A 22,654-nucleotide genomic window follows, 5' to 3' on the forward strand; every position below is an offset into this window, starting at 1 on the left:
AAATTAAATTAGTATTCAGTATTAGTATGTAATTATATATACAAATTAAATGTAAATTTATTTATTTAATTAAAAAGGATTTATTCAGTAATATTTTCGAATATATATATATATATATATATATATATTTATTTTTTAGGTTCCTACAAAAGGGTTGCACCAAACACAGCAAAGTATATGATACAGCAAATAAAATATCTCATAAAAAGCGTACGGTTGATGGTTGAGCAGTACAGATCAAATCATATGATAAAATGGTTGCTTTTCCAATAATGTTGGTGGTATAATAACACAATTCTGGAATGGCTGATACAATTGACAGTGAAAAATAAGTATAATTCTGAGGCTGTACTTTAAAAAAAAACAAAAAACGTTTGCTTTATAGCAGGAGTTCAATCAGTACCGCTACTTTAATAGTGTTGTCTGTAATTCTACTTTAATACAGAGTATGAGTGCTTTTGCCATCTCTGTTAAACATGGATCAATTAAAACACTGAGTTCACAATGACACTGTGGTAGAGAAATCGCTTGCATGATTTTGTGCATATCCTGGAAGTGGTGACTAAGCTTGTAAACGTCGTCATTAAATTATTTGTGCTCTGAATCATGTCTGGACACGAACGACCGTGTCGTTAACCCGGCCGGCACGCTGCAGTCGTTACAATATTCGCATTCCGTGGCTGCCAACTGTTTTGTCCTTCCGCAGCTGCCGTATGTAGTCGATGACAACAAACATGGCGTCCTCAATGTCACTTTTTGGACTGCGACGTCTTTCTTTGACTAACGCCGCTTCCAAAGTCTTCCTAAACCCCCTCAGGTAAATATCACATCGAGTGTTTGGTCCTTTTACACCCATTTATATGACCGTGGAGTGACTTTAGTAGAAATGTTACCTCTATTCGATAGAGAATGTCGCTCGTAGGCCGTGTGGCTAGCCTGTCGCAAGATAATCAAAAGAATTAACGAGACGTCCAAGTCCGACAAAATAGGTGGTGGTTGATGAGTGGAAGCTAAATCTGCGCGTGTAACTATTGAAATGATTGTTTCAAGAAAGAAAAAACGCCCTTTAACCCACACGGTTAGCCGGCTTGTTAGCCAAAGGTAGCTGTAGCTATTTGTGTCTATCGTTTCGAAATTACGCACTTGCTCAGCTCAGCATATGATTGCGGAAGCTATACGTGCCCAACTATCAATTTGTTTGTGTCATAACTTTAAAAAAATAAATTAAAAAAAATCGTCATTGTATCTAGATGTGGGAATTGAGTTAGTAAGTACCCGGGGGGGAGGGGCAAAAAAACCCTCAAAGTACTGAGGAAGTACTAACTAGAAATTAGTTTTTAATCAGCATAAACTATAAATTTTGTATTTGCTTTTATTATGCTTTGTTTTATGGCATCCACGTTGGCATTGCAAAAGATAATCTGTTCTCGATTGCCTTACCTGGATAAATAAATAAAATAAATACACAAAAGTATAAAATCGGACTGGATAACATAAGGTATAGTCCAACAGTCACTTTGCCTAAAACAACATTAACCTAAATCTTTATAAAATAACATAAATTAAGCTAAATTCAGCCACCAGAAATGGTCTTAAATTAACTTTGTCTACACTTGTGAACAAGCACTATTGGCTCACCAGCCTGAGATTACCTAGAAAACTGTGACGCATTTCCTCTAGTTTGAAGTAGAGTTATTTTAGGCAGACGCAAATGACAGCACATGATTATAGCTGTTGTTTTTCGTAGTCTGTAAGGTAAATGTCGGTTGAATGTAAAGTCAAACACCAAAGAAACCCCCTTTCTGCCATGTTTCACGTAAAATAGTCACTTCGGAAACTTTAATTCTGTGTGGGGTCGCAGAGACTTTGTTTGCGGTCATCTGACTGCCTGGCCCCGTTTGATTGTGGAAGTGGATATGAATACTGTTCAACTGTGTTGTGATGATTATATTCTCAGGACATTGACTCGATCACAACTGGACTTCTGGTTGTGTTAGAAGATGTTTTGCCTGGAAGCTTCATCGGTTAATGCCGCAAGGCTTCGTTAGGACAGCACGAGCCTGGGTTGGTTTGGAAATCTGATAATTGTCGTTACAGTAAACAAAAATCCCAAAATTCACCATCCCCCAAATTTTGATTATTCAGTAAGACAAAATCAAAATGATTTTTAATATTAAAATTAGGTAGGAAAAAAAACATTTTTTAATGGGTTATTCCATCGATTAAACTAATAATTGGATAAAAGTTTATTTGGCGTTAAAGTTTATTGGGAATTTTTTTTTTCAGATTAGATTACTTTTTTATAACTGCTTATTGTTTTAACGATTAAACAAAACCAAATAAACAACAACTAAGCAATATCACAGGAGAGGGAGTGAGGTACTCACCATCCTTTTTGAAACTGAGAGCTACTTCTTGGGTACAGATTAATGTGACGGGCTACTAGTTTGATATACACTTCAGAGGCTGCTTCAGGTTCAACTACATGTCACTTGTAAGTTATTCATACTACGGCTGCAAATAAATTCTTTTTGTAATAGTTTAAACTGACAGTTTGTTTCCATAAACCGATTACGATTCAGTTACTGATTTGGTCCATAAAATAACAAAATATAGGGAAACATGTTGGTCATTGTTTTCCAAAGTAAAAGCAGTTGTTTGCAAATGTCTTATTTTGATTAAACATAATGATAATCAGTCTGCTTCTATGGAGGACTACAGAAATCTGACAATATTTACTGTTAAGAGGCTGCAATCAGAGGATTTGGTAAATTTTAAGATACACCATGACTCTAAACAATTAATTGTTTTACAAAATAGTTGTTGGTTAATTTGATCAATTAATTGTCGATCATTCAATTAATTATTACGCCTCTAAATAAAACTTTGTTAAAAAAAACGTAACAGACTTATTGAACATGGCATAAGTTTCACTAATATCAAATGGTTTTTAGAGAAACAGCTAGCCATTACTGACATTTTAAACTTCCAAATGCATGTTTTTGTCTCATTCTGAACACTAAGGGCACTATGTAAAAGGAGTACATAGATAAGTCACGAAGAAGAAGGTAGTCTGGTAGCTATACAAGTCGTAATTCAATTGCCATGTTACCTGTGTGTTTTAACTACAAAATAAAGTGAGTAAAAATAAATGTTTCTTGCGAAAATCAGGTTATAAAGTAAAACAAAATGGACAGCTGAATTGATACTTTATCTTGCCATTGCTTATTTCTTTTTACTCAACGTGCCACACCCCAGTGTGTCGTCCACCGCAGCTTTGTGTTGGGAGCGGGGCTATCTCAGCTGGAGCCAAGCAGCACCGAGTAGACTGGGCAACTGGGCTTAAGAACCTTGCATCGAAAGTCGCCACCCGTGTGGAATTCATGATCCATCTTGCAGAGCAAAATTTTCATCCATTTGTAGCTGAAAGTATCGCCACATGGCTGTCTTGGCTGTCATGGCTTGTACTCCATCTGCTCTGTAGTTATATGTCAGGCTGGTAAAGAGTTGTCGGTGTCATAGTATCGGAGCATTTCTTTGCGTCCGAGTACGATCCCTACAGATAGCAAAGCGAAGCGTCTTTGTGATTGTCTAGAAGAATGGTGCTCTGGAGGCACATTGCACATTGACAAAGAGCTACACAGCCAGTCCTCACCAGACAGTTGACCACAGTTGACATGAAGCACATCCTGTCATTAGGATGCGAGCCACACTCGGCCAGAAATTCACCAGACAGAAGTAATAGGCAGCGGGGAGGGGATTCCCACCTCACTGCTTAATTTTCACCTCGCTTTCTCCGAGATAGTCCCGCTTGCCTAATTGTCACTTTTGCTACTTTGTGTGTATTTTGTCATATATTTGCGCTGCATTACATGCACATCTAATGGTTTTAGGTCTGCAAGCACGTCCGCGCAGAGGCTGGCAGAGGGAGCGGTACCAGACACGCAGCTTATCACAGTTGATGAGAAACTGGTAAGTTTTCCCTCCTTGTTACAACGTGAGACACAAATTGATGTTTGTCTCATGTGCTGCTTTCCAACCACACAATGCTTTTATCAGAGGCCAGAGCAATTACGCTTTTGTGGAAGAAAATGTTACAAACTCTTCTCGTCGCTTGCCAAATTGACGCTGGAATCAGTCGAATTGGGAACTGTGTGAAATCCTGGCAAGCGCTATAATTATGATACAATGATTTTGTGCTGATGGGAGACCTGCTTAAGGTAAGGTAAAACAACAAAATGTCTGTTGTTTCAGAAATATAAATGTGAAACATACATTAAAAGTACTTGAAAGGAGTTGCATTACTTTAGTAGCAGGAATCCTCTAATCAGCCTCCAAAAAGTAAGACATTTATTATTGCTATGAAAACTAACCATGAATAAAATGCATACAATCAAATGAGGAATGGATAATGCCATCATCCATCCATCCATTTTCTATGGAGCACTTGTCCTCATTAAGGTCACAGGTGAGCTGGAGCCTATACCAGGCTGAAGTGAGGGGCGGGGTCCGCCCTGGACTTGTTGCCTGTCAATCGCAGAGCACAGAGACAAACAACCATTGACACTCACATTGACACCTATGGGCCATTTCTTATCCACAGACCGCAATAAACGTAACATGCAGGTTTTTGGAATGTGGGGGGAAGAAAACCCAGAAAAGCCTCACACAACCATGAGGAGAACATTCAAATTTATCACAGAAAGTCCTGAAACAAGATTCGAACCATGAACCTGAGAACTGTGAGGCAGACGTTTTAACCACGTGTACACCATGCTAGTCTACTTTGTTATACACAGGGTGTATGAATATAGGACCTAATGTAGCTTTTGTACTATAATCCCGTTTGGGGCTCCCATTTGCTGAATTTGCAGTCTTTGCATTCCTAATCTCTCATTTATTACCCATGTGCTTGCTCATATTTTCCATCTTAATTTAATCTTGTAAAAACACTCCACGCAATCATTTTCAAAGGGGGTTGTTTCTACCTTTTATATTAGGTAGTCCAGATGTCTTTCGCAACAAGGAGCTGAAATCTAAACCAATATTCAAGGAGTTTCATTGTGATACCAACACACATTTACACATATGGCATAAAATTAAATACCCAAGGTCCTAGGTTAGCCCAATAAGTCTCAAGACTTGTGAAATATAAATAGAATAAGATACAATAAGACACAATAAAAAAGATTTAAAAAATACTGATTTGCAGTTGTCAATGTGTGCCAAGGTACAAATGCAGCAATGATTTGGATGTAACGAAAATAAATATGCCAGGGGGTTGAATTGCACATAATATCCATCCATCCCTCCCTTTTCCTCCGCTTATGCGAGGCCAGGTCACAGGGGCAGTAGCTTTAGCAGGGAAGCCCAGACTTCCCTCTCCCCAACCACTTCAACCAGCTCTTCCGGGGGGATGAGGAGGCGTTCCAAGACCAGCCGGGAGACGTAGTGTCGCCAGCGTGTCCTGGGTTGTCCCAGGGTCTCCTCCCGGTGGGACATGCCCGGAACACCTCACCAGGGAGGCATCCCAATCAGATGCCCAAGCCACCTCATCTGGCTCCTCTGAATGTGGAGGAGCAGTGATTCTACTCTGAGCCCCTCCCAGATGACCGAGCTTCTCACCCTATCTCTACGGGAGAGCCCAGACACCCCACGGAGGAAACTCATTTCGGCCGCCTGTATCCGGATTCTTGTTCTTTCAGTCACGACCCACAGCTTGTGAGCATAGGTGAGGGTAGGAACGTAGCTCGACTGGTAAATTGAGAGCTTCGCCTTTTGGCATAGCTTCCTTCTTCACCACAAATGAGCGATACATAGTCCGCATCACTGTAGATGCCGCACCGATCTGCCTGTCGATCTCCCGTTCCATTCTTCCCTCACTCGTGAACAAGACTCCCAAGATACTTGAACTCCTCCACTTGGGGCAGGATCTCATCCCAGACCTAGAGAGGGCACTCCACCTTTTGAGGACCATGGTCTCAAATTCGGAGGTGTTGATTTTCATCCCAACCGCTTCACACTGTGCTGCGAACCGCTCCAGTGAGAGTTGGAGATCTCGGCTAGATGAAGCCAACAGAGATGCAATACTGAGGTCACCAAACCGGACCCGCTCTATGCCTTGGCTGCGCCTAGAAATTCTGTCCATAAAAGTTATGAACAGAATGGGTGACTGGGGTTGGGCATCGAGAACCGATTGGAACCGGGACTAACGTTCCGGTTCTCCCGGAACCGTTCAAATTTAAACATTTCGTTTCCCAGTTTCTTTGCCTAGTCCTCCAGCTGCGAAGAAGTAGTGGCGAAAAGCAATGAAGAAGCGGCGTAAACCAACGAAGAAGAACGGGCACGATGACGTGCTTGTGCCCAACGGCAGCAGCGGCGAACGAATGTGTGTCTTAACTTTGTTAAAATGAATGACCAGTTGCCTCAAAGAAACACTTGGAATAAGATTATATTGTGCAAAATTCTTTTAACAGAACTAAAATAGCAAAATATTACCTAAAGTATTGTCTGTACGCTTACTAATGGTGTATATTTCCATTATTTCTTGAAGAAGTTGTAACAATGGTTTTGAACATCCGAGATGGACTTGATTGTGTTGGTCTTTGGAGGTTCTACTGTTAAAGTCGTTAAAAGGCGACTAAGATACGAGATGATAAATGGGGAGCTTCGTAAGAATGTGGAAGTCTGCTGTGGGCTTGTTTTTGGGGTTTGGTGGATTGGGGATGGGGGGCCTTGGTGCTGTGTGTGAGCAGCGTCAGTGTGCTTTTGTCTCACACCAAAGCTGACCATACTGGCAGAAAAACCTTTGGCTGGGTGGAGTGTCTGTCTCTGTCCTCTCAGTGGGAGCTACTTAGAAGAACAGCAGAGGGGAGGGGAAAAAAGGGCCTCAAAAATGAGGGTGGGGGGCTGGTGGTGAAAGAAAAGAAGCTTGGAAAAAGTTTGTGAGACACCCTGAGACTCTGAAAAAAGACAGTGGGCACTTCAGTATTGTTGGCCACAGAGGTTCTTTTGTGGCCCGACGTTGCTGGCGACGGCGGGAAGAACTCCAACGCTCGCTCAGACGGGCCCAAAAAGAGAGGCCCTCAGCTGTTTACAGTACATTGGTGCCCAGGTCACATGGGAGAGGCCAATGGGAGCCCTCTCCCTTTTGGGCATTCAGACTATGTCAGCACGCTAGTCATTCATCCGGACGTCAATAAGTGCGAATTGCTTTCTGGTTAGACCAATCAAACAAAGGTCTCAGTCCGCTGAGAGGTTATGTCGGGTTTGCACGTTGTCTCCCTCCCGAGCAGCCCGAGGAGAAAGTGCTGTGTCGTGTTGCCAACGTTTCTGAATAACCTCATTTAGATGAGCTTGCATATTGGCCGTGGCAAAACAATCTTTGATTTAGCGCCAAAAAATCTTTTGATGACATTCAGTATCTTTCCATCGATCTTGTCTGTCCAAAACAGTGCAAAGATTACAGGAACTTGCATCTGCACTTTGTGTAATGTTCATCTCTATTACAGATGGATTGGGAGGTGGGGTGGATGGGGGACGAGGGGACCGAGTCTCCTGGAGCTGAGGATTAGAAAGAATACTGAGTAGAATAAACATTTTTTTCCCCTGGATTTTCTAAGACTAGGAAGCTTACAGTATTAATGACAGTTGTGAAAAAAACTATCTGAAGCATCAAAATTGTGTGAGGACATTTTGTCTTTTTAGTTTCTTATTAAACTGAAACATTTCTGCCACCTTCAGTCCCAGAGTGTAGATGCCCCAGTCCCGTCTTGTCATATGTTTTTCATGGGCAGTTAAGATTGTCACTCGCCAATGAAAGGCATGTCTATGCATAGATGAAGAACTTTAACATGATTCATAGGACAGCATAAATATAATATAACTATCATTAATTCATATGTTAGAAGAATTAAACTAAAATTAATACTCTCCCAAGATAAATTTGGCAATGAAAAAAAATACTTTCTTGGAGGCTATTCATAAGAAACAAATGTGAATCAGTTTATTTATATCTTTTAAGGGAAAATTCATGCACATTAAATAAAAGGACTACAGAATGACAGTTACTACCCTTAATACTAACCCTTTTGTGGCAACAGCTTAAAGGTTTGACGTTTTTGAGCACATTGTCAAAAACGCCTCAACTTGAGCCCCCCACCCCAAAAAAAACAAACAAACAAACAAATAAATAAATAAAATGAAATAAAAAGCCCTGCGTGATGGAGCCCCAGTGCCCAGAGCTGTTTCCTAGACTGCCCATGCCGACCTGCTTTTCTTTGTAATTATTGTTTGATTTAGCATGCTGGGCAGCTCCCAGCGTCCGGCTGGCAGGCCACTGATACACAGCTTTACACGGAATGTCTGCGACCTCTCTCACTTGCAGCCTAGCCTTCTGCTTTGTGTTCTCACCCTTTGGGAGAGATCATTTGCTCCGCTAGTCTTAGAAAGTACATAAAATAAGCAATAATCCAACATCAATATGTCTGAGTATCTATGTTGAATTTACCTGTGGGCAAGCACGTTCCCTCATCCCACATAAAGGCAACGTCATAATCTTAAAGTGCTCGTGAAGCCTTGTTATAGAGTTCTCTAAAAGCACTTGGGTTTTACAAGAGAGAGGAGACGTATATTATTCGTGAGCGGGGGAATAAAGAGGGGAAGCAAAGAAGACAGGCGGTGAAGCATGAAACTAGTGTTTGATGCTTAGCACGGTGAGTCTTCCAATGGGGAAATAGAGCAAATTTAGAGTAAAGCCTTTGCTGGACATCTAACATACACAGCTGGACAAAAGCTGTGCAGTTCTAACTCTGTAGGTGGTTCTGTCCAAAGTCTGGTTAATGTTGTCTATTACACCCCTAAATTGAAATCAGAATGACAGCTTGTGAGATTGTCAATCAAGGTGACTACTGCAAAGACACAGGGTACATTCATAAGCCATGTCTGGTACCATAATTGTTCCTTGCCTCCTTTATAGTTAGGAGGCAATACCGCCAATGTAGCCAACAGTAGAATTGCAAGGTCTGCAGATAACGTCTAACTAACTGATCTGATTGTGAGAAACCAAACCACGTCTTTCTTGGCGCCAAGTCCGTGCCGTCTTGTTATGAAATACATGACAGCTCCAAGATGCGTCCAATTATCATCGTCCTAATTGTGTCACAATCAATCACGCTTTTGCTTAGTTCGTATGGCGTAGGGAAGTTTTGGACGGCGCTGTTATTACTTCTGCCAACGAAGCTATGTTCTCATCGTTGCAAGTTAGGCTGTCAGCGGGTTCTCAAAAACTACTGGCCTTATCTAAAAGGTTTAGTGTAATCTTTTGACATGGTGGTTTATGTAATCTAATTGTTTTAAATTATCGGTTGGTGCACCTTAACCATCTAATAGGATTCAATACAGGACCTGTATCAAATATTCTGCCTTTACAAATACGGAAGTGCAAACTATAGCTAGAATGGCCCTCATTAGGGAGTATGACGCATGAGTACATGAGCATCTCAGCCTCAAATGGCGCACACACACACACACACACATACGGGGGGCTGCTTGTTCAGCCCTTATCCATTTATTTGGTTCCAGGTGGCATTGTTAACTCCTCGGCCACCGCTAGAGCACAGACCTCCTCGTCCAGTCCTAATTTGAATTAGCTCCAATGCTGTATACTTTTGTATATATATGTCATATGATACATTTGAATAAGAACAGGAACTAAATCTACTTTTTTTCTATTGCGTTGCCCTTCGACATTTCGTGGAAATCGAGTAGTTCAAATATCGCTTGAAGTTGAAATATTCGTTATCGAATCGAAGTTGTTTTCGTGTGATCTTGTTACCTACCTCTGAAGTTGGGCAGCGACAAAAATCAACATGATTATCAATCCATACCAACATTATTGCCAGGAAAGGTAGTTCTTGTTTCATTAGATGCTGTGTTAAACAGTGAGGAGACATACACACCATAGACGTGGCAGTAAAAACTACTGTTGTTGAGATAGGAAGTTGATGTCGTACTAACAATACGACATAAAACTAAAAGAAACTGTGTTTTCTTGTCCAGTAAAGAGGCAGAATCACTGTAAAATACAAGCTACTCGCAGTCGGGCTATATTTAGCCCAAGCAGTTTAAGTCTGCAGTCCAGGGGTGTATATTCTCTAAGCCTGTCTAGCCTCAGACACCGAGCACGTTTGCGACACCAGACCCGACCCCACCTCCTGTCCCCTCGCTCCCACCCTAGACAACTGAAGTGTGTTTTGTCTGGTTGCCCTCTCGAAAGGCACGTGAAATACAAAATGTCAGCTGTGTCTGCGGATGTCGGATGTCTTTGAAGGGCGTCAGACAAGAGGCTTTATTATGCATCCTCCACTAAATAGTATTTCATTCATTAACACTCTCTTCCATACAGACTTAAGCCTTTTAAGAGGAGTCCTCAGCCCCTTCAGCATTGACCAGTTTCATAGGAAGTTGCTAAGTGTTGTTTGAAGAGCTTGCATGCCACTTCTGTTTACTTGTTTGCAGGATCAAACCTCTTATGAACACTACATGTTTAGAACATAACATAGGTCTGATTTCATCTGAAACTTTTATCCTCCTCCGTGCTACTCGTTGTAGATGTACCATTAAACAAATTTACTGACTGGACTAATCTACCAAAGAATAATGTATCACTGTTAGTTTTGTTGGAAGACTACAGACAGGCAGGATTAATGAGCGACATATTCTAATAGCTGTTTCCATTTAGGATCCTGTTTCAAGTATTTAGACTCATGAAGCTGTCATTCCAAACTTTCTTTGGTGCGTCATGTGCGCTAACAATCATGCACCAACACTGGTTTTTGTTGGTTGGAGTCCAGTGTTTGAAAGTCAATTGATCTGGATCTGCGGTATTTTAATAAAGATGTATGCTTCAAAGTAGCTTTGGCACAAACTTGCCGCATTTGTCCAAAAGAACTTTTGAAACAAGAATGTACGGGATGCTACACAGCAGACAATGATACGTAGACAAATGACATGGCCCGTCCAGCCTTTCCATCCTCGATGGTATGCGTAATGTGAGATTCGAGATGACCCTCACGCCAGCTGCTTCTTGTTCTCTTGGCCTCGACCACTCCCATACATGAGCAAGCAACCTAATATTTGTTTCAACATCGAATCAGTAATTGGCACGCTTTTTACACTTCAAAGATGTTGCGAAGGTGGGAACCGGCGGAGGTTGTTGAGTGAGGGTCTGGGTCTGGGTGCGGCCCGGACACTGGGTTGAGGGGTGGGGTTAAGGGTGATGTGTTTGGGCTTTCAACACATGCTGACTCGACATGATTCAGCTCCACTGACCCTGCGACCTCTCCAGGCTGCCGAGCTGCAGCTTTGTCATACGGATGTTTGTGGTACGATAGCCTGACCGTACGCCCGACATATCATAGCTGTCATGGCGTCTGCCGCCGTGTGAGACATTTTGTCAAACAACCGTGGTCCATCGGTCTGACACTCAATCAATTACCTAATATAGTCATTGTGAGAATGAAAATAGAATAGTCACACTTTAGCATAAACAAACAATTTGTTTACAGGTACCGTGCATAATAACAAATAATTTGATTCAAGAATGAAGTAAATTGATTCTAAATCAGTATTGTACAGTGACTGAAGGAAGTAAGGCAACAAAGTAGTTTTAAGCAAAGGAAGCAAAGATGCAAGATAAAGAGCAGGTCTAAGAGAAGGAAGGTAGGCGGGAACGAAGGCCGAAAAGAAGGTAGGCGGGAAGGAAGGATGTCAGAAAGCGGGAAAAGGTTCTGATGTTGAAGGAAGAAGGTAAGGAAGGAAGGCAGAGAAGCAGGTTTAAAAGACGGAAGGAAGGACATGAGGTTGCATGAATAATAAACAGGTGTGATGGAAGAATGGAATGAAGGAAAATGGCAGAAAAGTGGGTTTAAACAAAGGAAGGGTGAGAGGATGCACAAATAAAAAGCAGGTCTTGGGAAAAGAAGGAAGGAGATCAGTAAGGAAAAAATATACCAGGGAAGAAGAAGAAGAAGAAGGAGAATCACTTGTTATTGTCTTGAACATGCATGCATGCACACGAAATTTGTTCTCTGCATTTAACCCATCACAGTGAACACATACACTTGTTAGTGGAACACACTGGAGCAGGGGGCAGCTGAAGCGCTCGGGGAGCATTTCGGGGTATCAGTGTCTTGCTCAAGGACACCAGTCCGGGGGATGTTGGCGGATGGTCCAGTCGGGGTCTTGAACCTTGATCCCCTACGGTGGTAGGCGATGATCTTAACCATTGGTCCACAGCTGCCCGTGGCTCAACGGTTAAAAGCAGGCCTGAGTGGAAGGAAGGCAGGAAAGAGGCCAAGAAAGGAAAGTGTCGAAACAAAGAAAGAAAGCGGCAGAAAATAGGTTTCAGAAAAGATGAAAGAATGCAATAATAAAAATTAAAATAAAAAAAGGAAGCAGGTAAGAAACAGATGCCAATAACACGAAATTCAACTTGACTATTTGCAGTTTCCTATAATGTAGCAAAAAACGATGTTTTTTTATTTTTCTGGCATAATGCTGTCTTCAGTATGTATGATATTTATTTTTTTGTAGCCTCTCTTTGAGACAGAGGTTACCGTCGGCGGTAACCCCGCCCCCCAAAAAACATCAATCTAGTAGTCCGCTCAACCAAACTGCAGGCAGAAGGCTGTTGTGTGTGGAGGCCCCACTCATCCAATCACAATTCTAATCTCAAACACAGCTGTGGTTTGATTTGTGATTGCCAGTCAGCAGAAGAGGTACAGTGTACTATAATGGCGATGCCCTTGCGATAGTTTTGCCAAACTAGGACTAAACAGGGCAGCAAAACCAGCTAAACCTTTCTACGACGGCCAGTTCATCTTGTCACTGTGACAAAAAAAAAAAAACATATATATATATATTTACTGTAAATATTTCCAAGTGGAGGCATGGTGGACGTCTGGTTAGAGCGACTGCCTCACAGTTCTGAGGACCGGGGTTCAATCCCCAGCCCCGCCTGTGTGGAGTTTGCATGTTCTCCCCTTGCCTGCGTGGGTTTTCTCCGGGCACTCCGGTTTCCTCCCACATCCCAAAAACATGCATGGTAGGTTAATTGAAGTCTCTAAATTGCCCGTAGGTGTGAATGTGAGTGCGAATGGTTGTTTGTTTATATGTGCCCTGCGATTGGCTGGCAACCAGTTCAGGGTGTACCCCGCCTCCTGCCCTTGTGAGGATAAGCGGCTCAGATAATGGATGGATATTGCCAAGTGCCCAAGAAAAAGCAAAACGCATTCACACACTTGATCCTTGGATGCTTGCTGAGCTGAGGTTTACCATGCTAATGTTGTGCACGTCTGCCTCTTGGCTTCCCCGTACGCAGATGATTTTCTAATAATTGAGCCGTCAAGGAGCAACACAAACAGATGTGAATTTTATTTTTATGGTTTCTTTTAGGACTAAAATAATCCTCTTCTTCTCAATAGCCGCGAGGAGAGTATCATGTGTTTGAGCGAGAAAATCCAAGATAAGCGAACCAACAGTAACGGTGCAGAGGACGTGCCGCTCCCAGCTCTTGGCGCCGTTCCGCCAAAAACTCCGTGAGGTCCTTCGGTATTAGCTGCTAGTCCGTATCCCCCACACGTTTTCTACCTTCATCCAACTTGGCCGCCTGTGATCTCAGATGAATTGTCCAGTGCGTTTTCTTGGGTTTCTTGGGTCGTTAGTCAGAAATATTTTCAAGGCACTTTTCTTTCCATTTACGTTGGCCACAAAAATCCTTAAAATGTCCCCTACTTTTTTTTTTTTTTTTTTCTTAAGTAGATCTGCAAATGAAATCAACAAGAATGTTGAGAGCAGATATCACCAAGGAGGCAAAAGTGGGTTTAAATTTCCAATGTCGAAACTGTGGGAAATGCAGTGCAGGAAATGTGAACGATCTTGTGTAAATCATTGAAACAATATGGACATGATGTTGGCAGGACAGTTTGTGTCCCTCACTCATACACAGCTGTGGGGTTTTTTTTTTTTTTTTTTGGGGGGTGTTTTGTTTTTTCAGCCTTGGTAGGCTTCTTTAGCTGTGTCTTGATAGTTTTTTTTTTTTTTTTTTTTTTTGGTGAAGCGACTCTAAAAGTCATTCATCGACATTCATGCTCATTAATGGAAGATTGTATGTAACCAATCAGGATTAAAGGAAAGGAGCTAATCTAAGTGCAAAATAACAAAATGCTCCAGTGGACAGGAAGTCAGACTTGACTTGAAATGCCAAAATGGAGCCAAACAACATCTTTGATTTGATGGATTCTTTGAGCATTGAAAATAAATCCCACTTATTGTTATTTTCTGTCAACCTGTCCTGCAGTTAAAAAGTACATTCTCACCGCACCAATACAAATATCTATGGAGCCAAATTGCGCTTGTTATCAAGTGCATGCGGCGTTTATGCAACTGGCCATTGCAGGTCCCAGTCAGAGCATTAGGAGTAGCAGCTTTCAGCATTGTGGTAGAACCGGCGACCCCACCGCGACAAGCCTCCCTATGCTCTTAATTTGGCATGTGGCTCGGAGGTGTCACAAATACCGACACGCTTTCACGTGACGGAGACTTTAGCGCCCGCACCCCCCTGCTCTTAATCTCAGCATTCTGTCTGCGCAGCCAGGTATTGTCGGGCCCTCTGAAGGCCCTGTGAATAGTGTCAAACTTGATAGTTCTCATTTTTCTTGCTGTACGTGGCAGAAGAAAAAGTGCCCACCGTGCGGGTTTTTCCTTTTGTAAAGGCTGCCGCCTAGTCCTCCTGGGAACGCAGCGCATTCCAGCCACAATCGTTCCCTTTGTGAATCCCAGTATTGTGGCCCACAGTGTGCCGGACTGATAACCTTGTGAGTCCTCGGTCTCATGCATGCCGGCATGGTCTAGACTGCTCCTAGCGCTTACAGTGGCCCATAATGAACCAAGAGTGTTTCCAGTGCCTTTGTTTTGACACAGCCTACCGCCTTCATGAAGGACCTTTTGAGTAAGAGGTGATTCAAGCACCACTACATTCAGATGAATCACTCACCGTACTACTTCTCTTACGTCTGCATGGTGAAAGCGTTCACACTAATGCTGCTGGACATTACATGTATTACTTATTGTGTGAATCCTAAGAGAAACGCATTAATATTATTGCTCTTGGGTGTCAGAGCATTTTCAGACTAACGAGTTTCTCGATACGAGCTGTCATTTTTGTTTTGACTTGCAGCACTATATGGTAGCACTGAACTTAACAAGCAACAGCTTGGCTGATGGCGAAGAATTCCAAGCTGGTTATTGCCACTCCCAGTTAAGTTTGCTGTCAAACTAAACATAAAACAAAGAGAATTACACATTGCGTATTTAAAAAAAACAGATTGCTTTGCTTTAGATAAGTCTGTTTAGTTTATTGTTAAGAAACAATGCAAAACACTATGGATGTGTTAGCGAATAGCATCGGTGTTGCAGTGTATTTATAAGTCGGAGGATAAAGGTGTTATGGGTTCATATTTTCATAATGTTATGTAATACATGCACGTCACTTCCAGCAAGTTTTCAACTATAGTTTAGCTAAAAAATTGTTTTTTTATTACGCGTATTGAGCACTCCCCGAACATATCCGAAGCTCGAGACACCGGGTTGTGGTTACTCTATCCACCGCAATGTCTACCGGAATAGACGTTGCAATTGCCAAACACAGCGCACCACACTCTATACGCAATGGCAAGCCAACGTGTTGGAATATGAGGAGGAGGAGGATTTCGATATACAGGAGCACCCAACTGAACTTGTCAAACCGTACGTTTGAGCTGATCAGGAGGTCGGAACCTGACAGTGATGACGACGAGCAGCCAAGTAGCAGCTGTTCAACAGAAAAAGAGAGTGGCCACCGGCTCGATGTGACGGTATGTCTAAAGCGTATCTTTTTATACAGTCATGGCTAGAAATATTGCCACAGATGACAGTACTGAAAAGTAATGTGTGGGTCTTTTTTTCCTACCGCCCAGTGCATAATAACCATAATAGTCGTAGGTATATACAAGGAAATCTTACCTCTTGTCTGCGCTGCTTCGCCCCGTCACTGTGGCGGCTGCGAGATTTATTTCTCTTGCTGGCTGTTGAGGTCCCGATGGCCGTAGGAAAAATAGTTGGCACCGCAGCTGGTTTCAGCCTCTGCCTCACTACACCTGCGTATCGTGTTCTGCTGTGTTTCTCAAAACACGCCGGCTCGAAGTGATCAGCACAGAGTTTGGAATGCTTGCTAGGGACCCATAGCTGACCGCGTTTCTTCCCCTGGCAGTTGACTTTCCCTATTCACTGGTCACATATTCCTTTTTCACTTGGAAAGCCTCTTTCCACTGCCTGAACCATTTGTACAATCAAATGCAACACAATAAACCATCGGGACATCGCTAAATCATGCGACAACAAATATACAAGGACGGGAACAACAGCATGGAACAATGGCACACAACGCCGAATGAACAGGCTGTTTGGCTCGTGTGACGTCACAGCGCCGGATAGAGCCGAAGACCCGAATGCGCATTCTGAATCATATTTATCGATTTAACTGCTGTATATCTGCTATATAATCACTTCGAAATGGCAGATTTGGTTTATAAAGGGGTTCTAGAGTTATCAAGAAATGTTTTAACATCTTTGTCCTCTGACCTTTAAAACAACTTTGCCTTAGGAATGCCCCCGCTAGCTTAATGCTAACACATAATGGGAAACGGCATTTATTGTTCTAACGAATAACACCAGTGTTGCTGTGTTATAACCCTTTTAGCAACAAATACCTTGGAACAAATGGCGACGCAACACATGAAGAGAGACAATATAACAATACTTAGGCATATTCTTTATCCTCTGTGAAAAATTACTAATATTACTGCAGCTTACTGGGTAGTTTTGACCGGCTCAGTTTATATCGGTATGCCTATATTATACTACCCCTAGGTGGTCATGTCACGCAGACCAATAGAAGCAGCACAGTGTCCATTGAATTGAGGCTAAAAAATTTAGCAAAAAATGTTTACTTCTTTACATTCTATGTTTTTATAAAGTATAATATTATAGAGTGGTATTTGTCTTATTAAAAATACTTTACAATTAATTTTTTTTGGAGGTGGAAACAGAGTTAAGACCGTCGTCACGAAACGAATAAATCTTGTATTTCAAGGCACCACTGTATTTGAAAAAATAAATATGTATGCCATAAAATCATGTTGTGTGAATCTATGCACTGACACTCATGACCTTGTGTGTCCAAATTAAATGGCATGTGAATGCTGAGATTCAAGCGTTTATTTACAGAAGTTTTAAGTCTTATTGTGTTAATGCTAAGAGACCAGCATTCACGTTTAATGCTCTCCTCTGTATTTTCTATAAAATAATATAAAGAAATGTTATATCGCCACAAATGCTCTCGTGTGCCAGGAAATGTTAGGTTTTTGTGAGAAGCATTGACACTAATGTTGTTTTTATTGTGTCAATGCTAAGCGAGAGGCATCGTCACTTGTTTTGTTTTTGAAAATCTTGAGGTGCGAATGCGAAGAGATCATTCACACTAATGATTTCTTATTGTGTAAATTGATCAGAGACGAGCGTTCACACTGATACTTTAGTTTGTCCAAAAAATGTCTCATATGGATGCTGAGAATCAAATAGTTGTTTGTTTTTCACAGTACTGCATCTTGGATCCTCTGGTTAGTCACACAATTTCTGCTTAAATCCCAACGCCGACAACATTTCCAAACATGTATGGTTTTCTTCACCAGTTTCCAACTTGCTGAGAAACAAAAGGACGGGAGAAACAAAGGCGTCTTAATTTAGTTACACTCTCACACGGTCTCGGTTGTTCTTATGTCATCAGCCATCCGCCGCTCTCCTTTAGGGTGAAGAGAACATGTTTTTCTCTTCTCGGCAACACACAGGAATTGTTAAGGTTAAGTAGTTGGGGCAGACGGAAATAATTACCAAGCACTTGTGAATTCTTCTCCCCCTTTTGTCCCTCTTTTCCTTGAACAATCCTTTCAACGTGCAGATCTTGTTTATGATTACATTGAGTCGCACCACGGCCAAAGATGTTTAGCAGTTGGCCCTGTAATTTACAAGGCTTAAATACCGTTGGAATCTCCTTTACCGCAGCATAGATGGGGCTTTTGTGTGTGGAGTTCATGCAAAGCGACCCCGCCTCCCCCCTTCCTCCTCTCTACAAATCAAGCGGCGGATGACAGACAATGATGAAAATTTTATTCTTTGAAGTTGTAAAGGCCATTGAAACGTGTAAAATTCTTCAATTGAAAGGGAAGACCTCGGTCTTGGGTGGTTGCTGCCGGGGTGCTGGGAGGTTCGTTCGGGTTTTGTCGTCCACTCCCCATCGCCTGTTCGCTCTTTCCGTCTGAAATTGGACAGAATCCTTGATAAGAGCTTCAAGGAGCACCAGTTGCTTAGGAATATACACCCCTCCCCCCACCACACAATTATCCCATCTTCTTGTCAACAGTGGCTTTACTTTCTGTTGGTGCGAATATATCACCGGAATTGTCGGGCTTTCACTTCATCCAAGTGAATGCGAGAGAGATGTTCGCTTTTAGCCCTGGAACATTTTGTCGCCGGTAACTTTTCGTTCCAAAGTTAATGCTTTAAGCATTAGGTAGGTAGGTGTAGGTATTCCTAAGGCAAATCTATTGTTTTAAATACATGCGTCACTCTCTGTTTTATGTTAAGTTTGACAGTAAACCTCAACTTGGAGAGACAATAAAGAGCTGGCAGCCTTTTAAAATTTTTTTTTTTTTTTTAAGACTCGTTCACAAACTGCTGCTTGTTGTGAGGTCAGCTGAGTTGAGTTCACTGCCACAATCTCTCATTTTTGCTTGCAAGGCAAAAAAAAAAAATCAACCGAATTTTATTTCAAGAACTTGATAGTCGGGTCACTCGTATCTCAAGGCACCAATGTAATAATAAATTTGGTGGAAAGGGCCTAGCCAAGACACAGAAGTTTGAACCTTGTGGAGGCCATGGGATTTTGTGTCCAATTTTAAAAGAAGTCCAACCATCCCAAAAGGCTAAAGCCAAGTTGAATTTCTGAACTGCTGTAGGAAAGATATATTATCTGTATCAAACACTGACATTTACGTTACGTTGAAATATATGCTCAAATTGGAATCAATAAAACTTTTTTTAGTGTGCCATGGAAAAGTAGACATAAATCTTGACTGATTAATGCGAAGATCACATGATTTACAAGGCAGATTTTGCGCTCTTCTAGAATTCTGGCATGTAGAATACGTTGTCGTTTTCTCGTGGCCTCTGAACACCTGCTAGTCAACTTTCTCGCAGCCCCCATCACAAATCCTTCAAGCTCAAATGTTGGGGGAAAATATATCATTCACCCAATAGAATGAAAGAGCCAGGAAGAGTGCAAGAGATGTTGCCTCAAATCACCCTACCAACTGTGCGTCTGACTACAAGTTGACTCATCAGCTGATTTCAAAGTCATTTGTTCCTCTGTGCTCCCAGGACATAAGCGCTGTGACAGGGGTGCCGGAGGAGCATGTGAAAACACGCAAAGTTCACATCTTCGTGCCCGCCAGAACAGCCATGCAGTCGGGAGTGAACAACACCAAGAAGTGGGCGATGGACTTTGACACCAGGGAGCGTTGGGAGAATCCACTGATGGGCTGGGCCTCAACGTAAGAACCGCTCTCTCAAGATATTTTACATACGAGGTCCTTGCTTCACATTTTGATTTATTTCGCAGCGCTGACCCCTTATCCAACATGGTGCTCGCTTTCTCCTCCAAGGAAGACGCCATTGCCTTTGCTGAGAAAAACGGTAATTGTGTTTCAGTGTTTTAAGCTTTGTTTAGAGTGCCAGGGGAAGAAAATGTGTTAATTCACAATAATGTACACTGTTCCGTGTTGCGTTTCTCTTTCTTTAATCGAGTTGATGTCCTGATATTACGAGAGAGACACACCTCGCAGTGGAAACAGAAGCCTGATTAGGATTCGCAATGGCAACCCATTCCATCAGTCATCAGAATTAGTGTTTTTTTTTTATTCATCCGTTCCAAAAAGTCAAAAACGGAGTTGTAGGAAAACAGAAGCAATATTTCCCATAGGAAATAATGAAAATTCAATTCATCCCATCCCCCCCCCCCCCAAAAACATTTTTTATAGAGATTAGGCGTTCCAAATTCATCCATCTATCCATTTTCTGAGCCGGTTCTCCTCACTAGGGTCGCGGGCGTGCCGGAGCCTATCCCAGCTATCATTGGGCAGGAGGCGGGGTACACCCTGAACTGGTTGCCAGCCAATTGCAGGGCACATACAAACAACCAGTCACACTCACATTCACACCTACGGGCAATTTAGAGTCTCCAATGAATGCATGTTTTTGGGATGTGGGAGGAAACCGGAGTGCCTGGAGAAAACCCACGCAGGCACGGAGAGAACATGCAAACTCCACACAGGCGGGGCCGGGGATTGAACCCCAGTCCTCAGAACTGTGATGAAAGTGATGATACTTGGAACTTTCCTTGGCCCCACGGTTGCTTAGTGTGATGCTCAGTGTCTCACTCATGTGAGGACACGCTGCACCACATAAAACGGCAACATCTTACCATGCTTAAATTCGCCTGACAAAATAGGAGCGTTAACAGAAACCCATGTTGTAAGCAAGGTCGGTAGGATCCAAAATGGCTGATACGTCCATGATGCAATGCGGTATGAGGACACGTTCCCAAGCGCTACAAGAAAATCTTCAAAGTTGCGCATGGGATGCTTTTTGTTGGCGCTCAATTCTGGGAAATGAGTGGCCGAGTCATAAGGGTGGGACAGATGTGGGATGTGCGAACCATTTTCAACTGTACATAAACCAAACGGATGTACAACTTGGGGGGGGGGGGACTTGGCAAAATTATCATTAAAAACATTAATTGTATGAAACCTGGGGCACTCAAAAACTCAGGTTCCACTATATACCGTTTTGTAAGTGTGATGCTTTCATTAAAAAATTACATTGAAGAGTGACACGGTTACGGCCCTCTTAAACCGCTCAAGGTTTTGTTGTGTTCAAGTATCTTAAGAGGATAAAAGACCTAAAGTCACCCTTTGTCAGGTCTGTAACATAGCAGAGAAATGAAAACCAGTTTCGCCAAAGCATTTGTGTCAGCACACTGAGCGAGGACCGGTAGACAAGCAATAAAAGTTTGTATAAAAGTAGCCATGACGATCACATAAATGGCTCTAAATATGCAGTACAGGCATTGCAGATATCAAATTCCAGCATTTCATTTTAAATAATTGCGTTTAAAGTGTGTGCGAGTCGATTAGAAATGCAAGTTCAAACAGCCGATGACGCCTCCAAGCATCTGGGAAGAGTTTGTTGAAAGGACGGGCCGTACTGTGTTTATGACTCGGTGACAACAGCCAGCCCGCGGATGTCCACCCAACGCCTCCGCCGCAGTTGGAAGTCGTTCAACGTGAACATTCGCGACGTCCTCGTCGACCATCACTCACGCTGATGTTTGCCCTCCAGGTTGGAGCTACGACATCACCGACAAACGGACCCCCAAGCCTCGCGTCAAATCCTACGGAGCCAACTTCTCCTGGGATAAGAGGACCAGAAGGTCCGCTAAGTAAACTCCAGAGTCATCTGTTAGTTGCCGTGACCTCCCGTTGTCCCGCCTGCAGCGGACCTGTATAATTCCTGTCAATAAAAACTTCATCACACGTTTAAACCAAAACCTTGCGGTCATTATTGCGTTCATTTTTCAAACATTCACCTCATTACCGACTTCCTAATGTTTCGCACTTGATTCATGAAGTGTCTGCAGTGTGAGGAGGTTTGTGCAACAAAGGAACTTACTAGTACAATCAGAACCTGTTTAAACGCTGGAATAAATATATGTGTTGGCCAAAATTGCTGTTTTTCCCCCGGGTGACATTTTGCTTCCATCTGCCTTTGGAGTTTGGGATTTTTTTTCTTAGATGATGATTGACAACAGCATAAGCATTATTATTAGTAGCCTCTTGTGTTGTCGATTATATACCATTGCATGACAAACAATGAAATTCAGTCAAATCCAGGTCCCTATTTTAATGAAACTGGTGTCTTTGGTGTTGAAGCAGCACATCAAACCCTTAAATGGACTTGAAAGCATGAAACTATCCTAAGGAGAAGATTACACGGGGTTCTCCGTTCACGACGGTCTGGACACGTGTGGCGGTGTAAGAATACGTCCTGCGGCAAAAGACTATTCAGTTATGGCCTTACTTTTTCCATTCATGGCTTAGAAGTGTTTTTTTTTTCATACAAACATTTATTGTAATAATGACATATTATTACCATATTATGGGGTTCGTGTCGGAAAGATTCAGATTCAGTCGTTGCCATAAATGCTATAACTGTCTATCATGTAACCTTTTCTTTTTTTATATGTCCTTTCCTGGAGAGTAACAACAACAAGACACATAACTCAGGCGATAAAGTACCGAAACGCATTTCCGCGATAACATGGCGATGTGAACGAGCCGCAAATGGTTTGAAAGCGGAGATTGTTTGCGGCCTTTGTGTTCAGTAAACAGTGGCGTTACTCTGCGGCCCGATCCCGCTCTGCGTGACTGCACTGACGTTCACA

At 42.3% G+C, this 22,654-nt stretch overlaps 1 protein-coding gene across 1 annotated transcript; it reads left to right on the forward strand.

Annotated features, from left to right (window-relative positions):
* The first annotated feature begins 703 nt into the window (after positions 1 to 703).
* ndufs4 (NADH:ubiquinone oxidoreductase subunit S4) lies at positions 704 to 21,760 on the forward strand. The gene is made up of 5 exons (XM_061672094.1): positions 704 to 817; positions 3,894 to 3,972; positions 19,534 to 19,706; positions 19,775 to 19,848; positions 21,553 to 21,760. Exons 1-5 carry the CDS (start codon positions 723 to 725, stop codon positions 21,654 to 21,656), a joined length of 525 nt encoding a protein of 174 aa, XP_061528078.1. The 5' UTR covers positions 704 to 722; the 3' UTR covers positions 21,657 to 21,760.
* Positions 21,761 to 22,654: the final 894 nt, after the last annotated feature.

The sequence above is a fragment of the Phycodurus eques genome, chromosome 3, assembly GCF_024500275.1.
Source record: "Phycodurus eques isolate BA_2022a chromosome 3, UOR_Pequ_1.1, whole genome shotgun sequence".
In the NCBI taxonomy this organism is placed as follows: domain Eukaryota; kingdom Metazoa; phylum Chordata; class Actinopteri; order Syngnathiformes; family Syngnathidae; genus Phycodurus; species Phycodurus eques.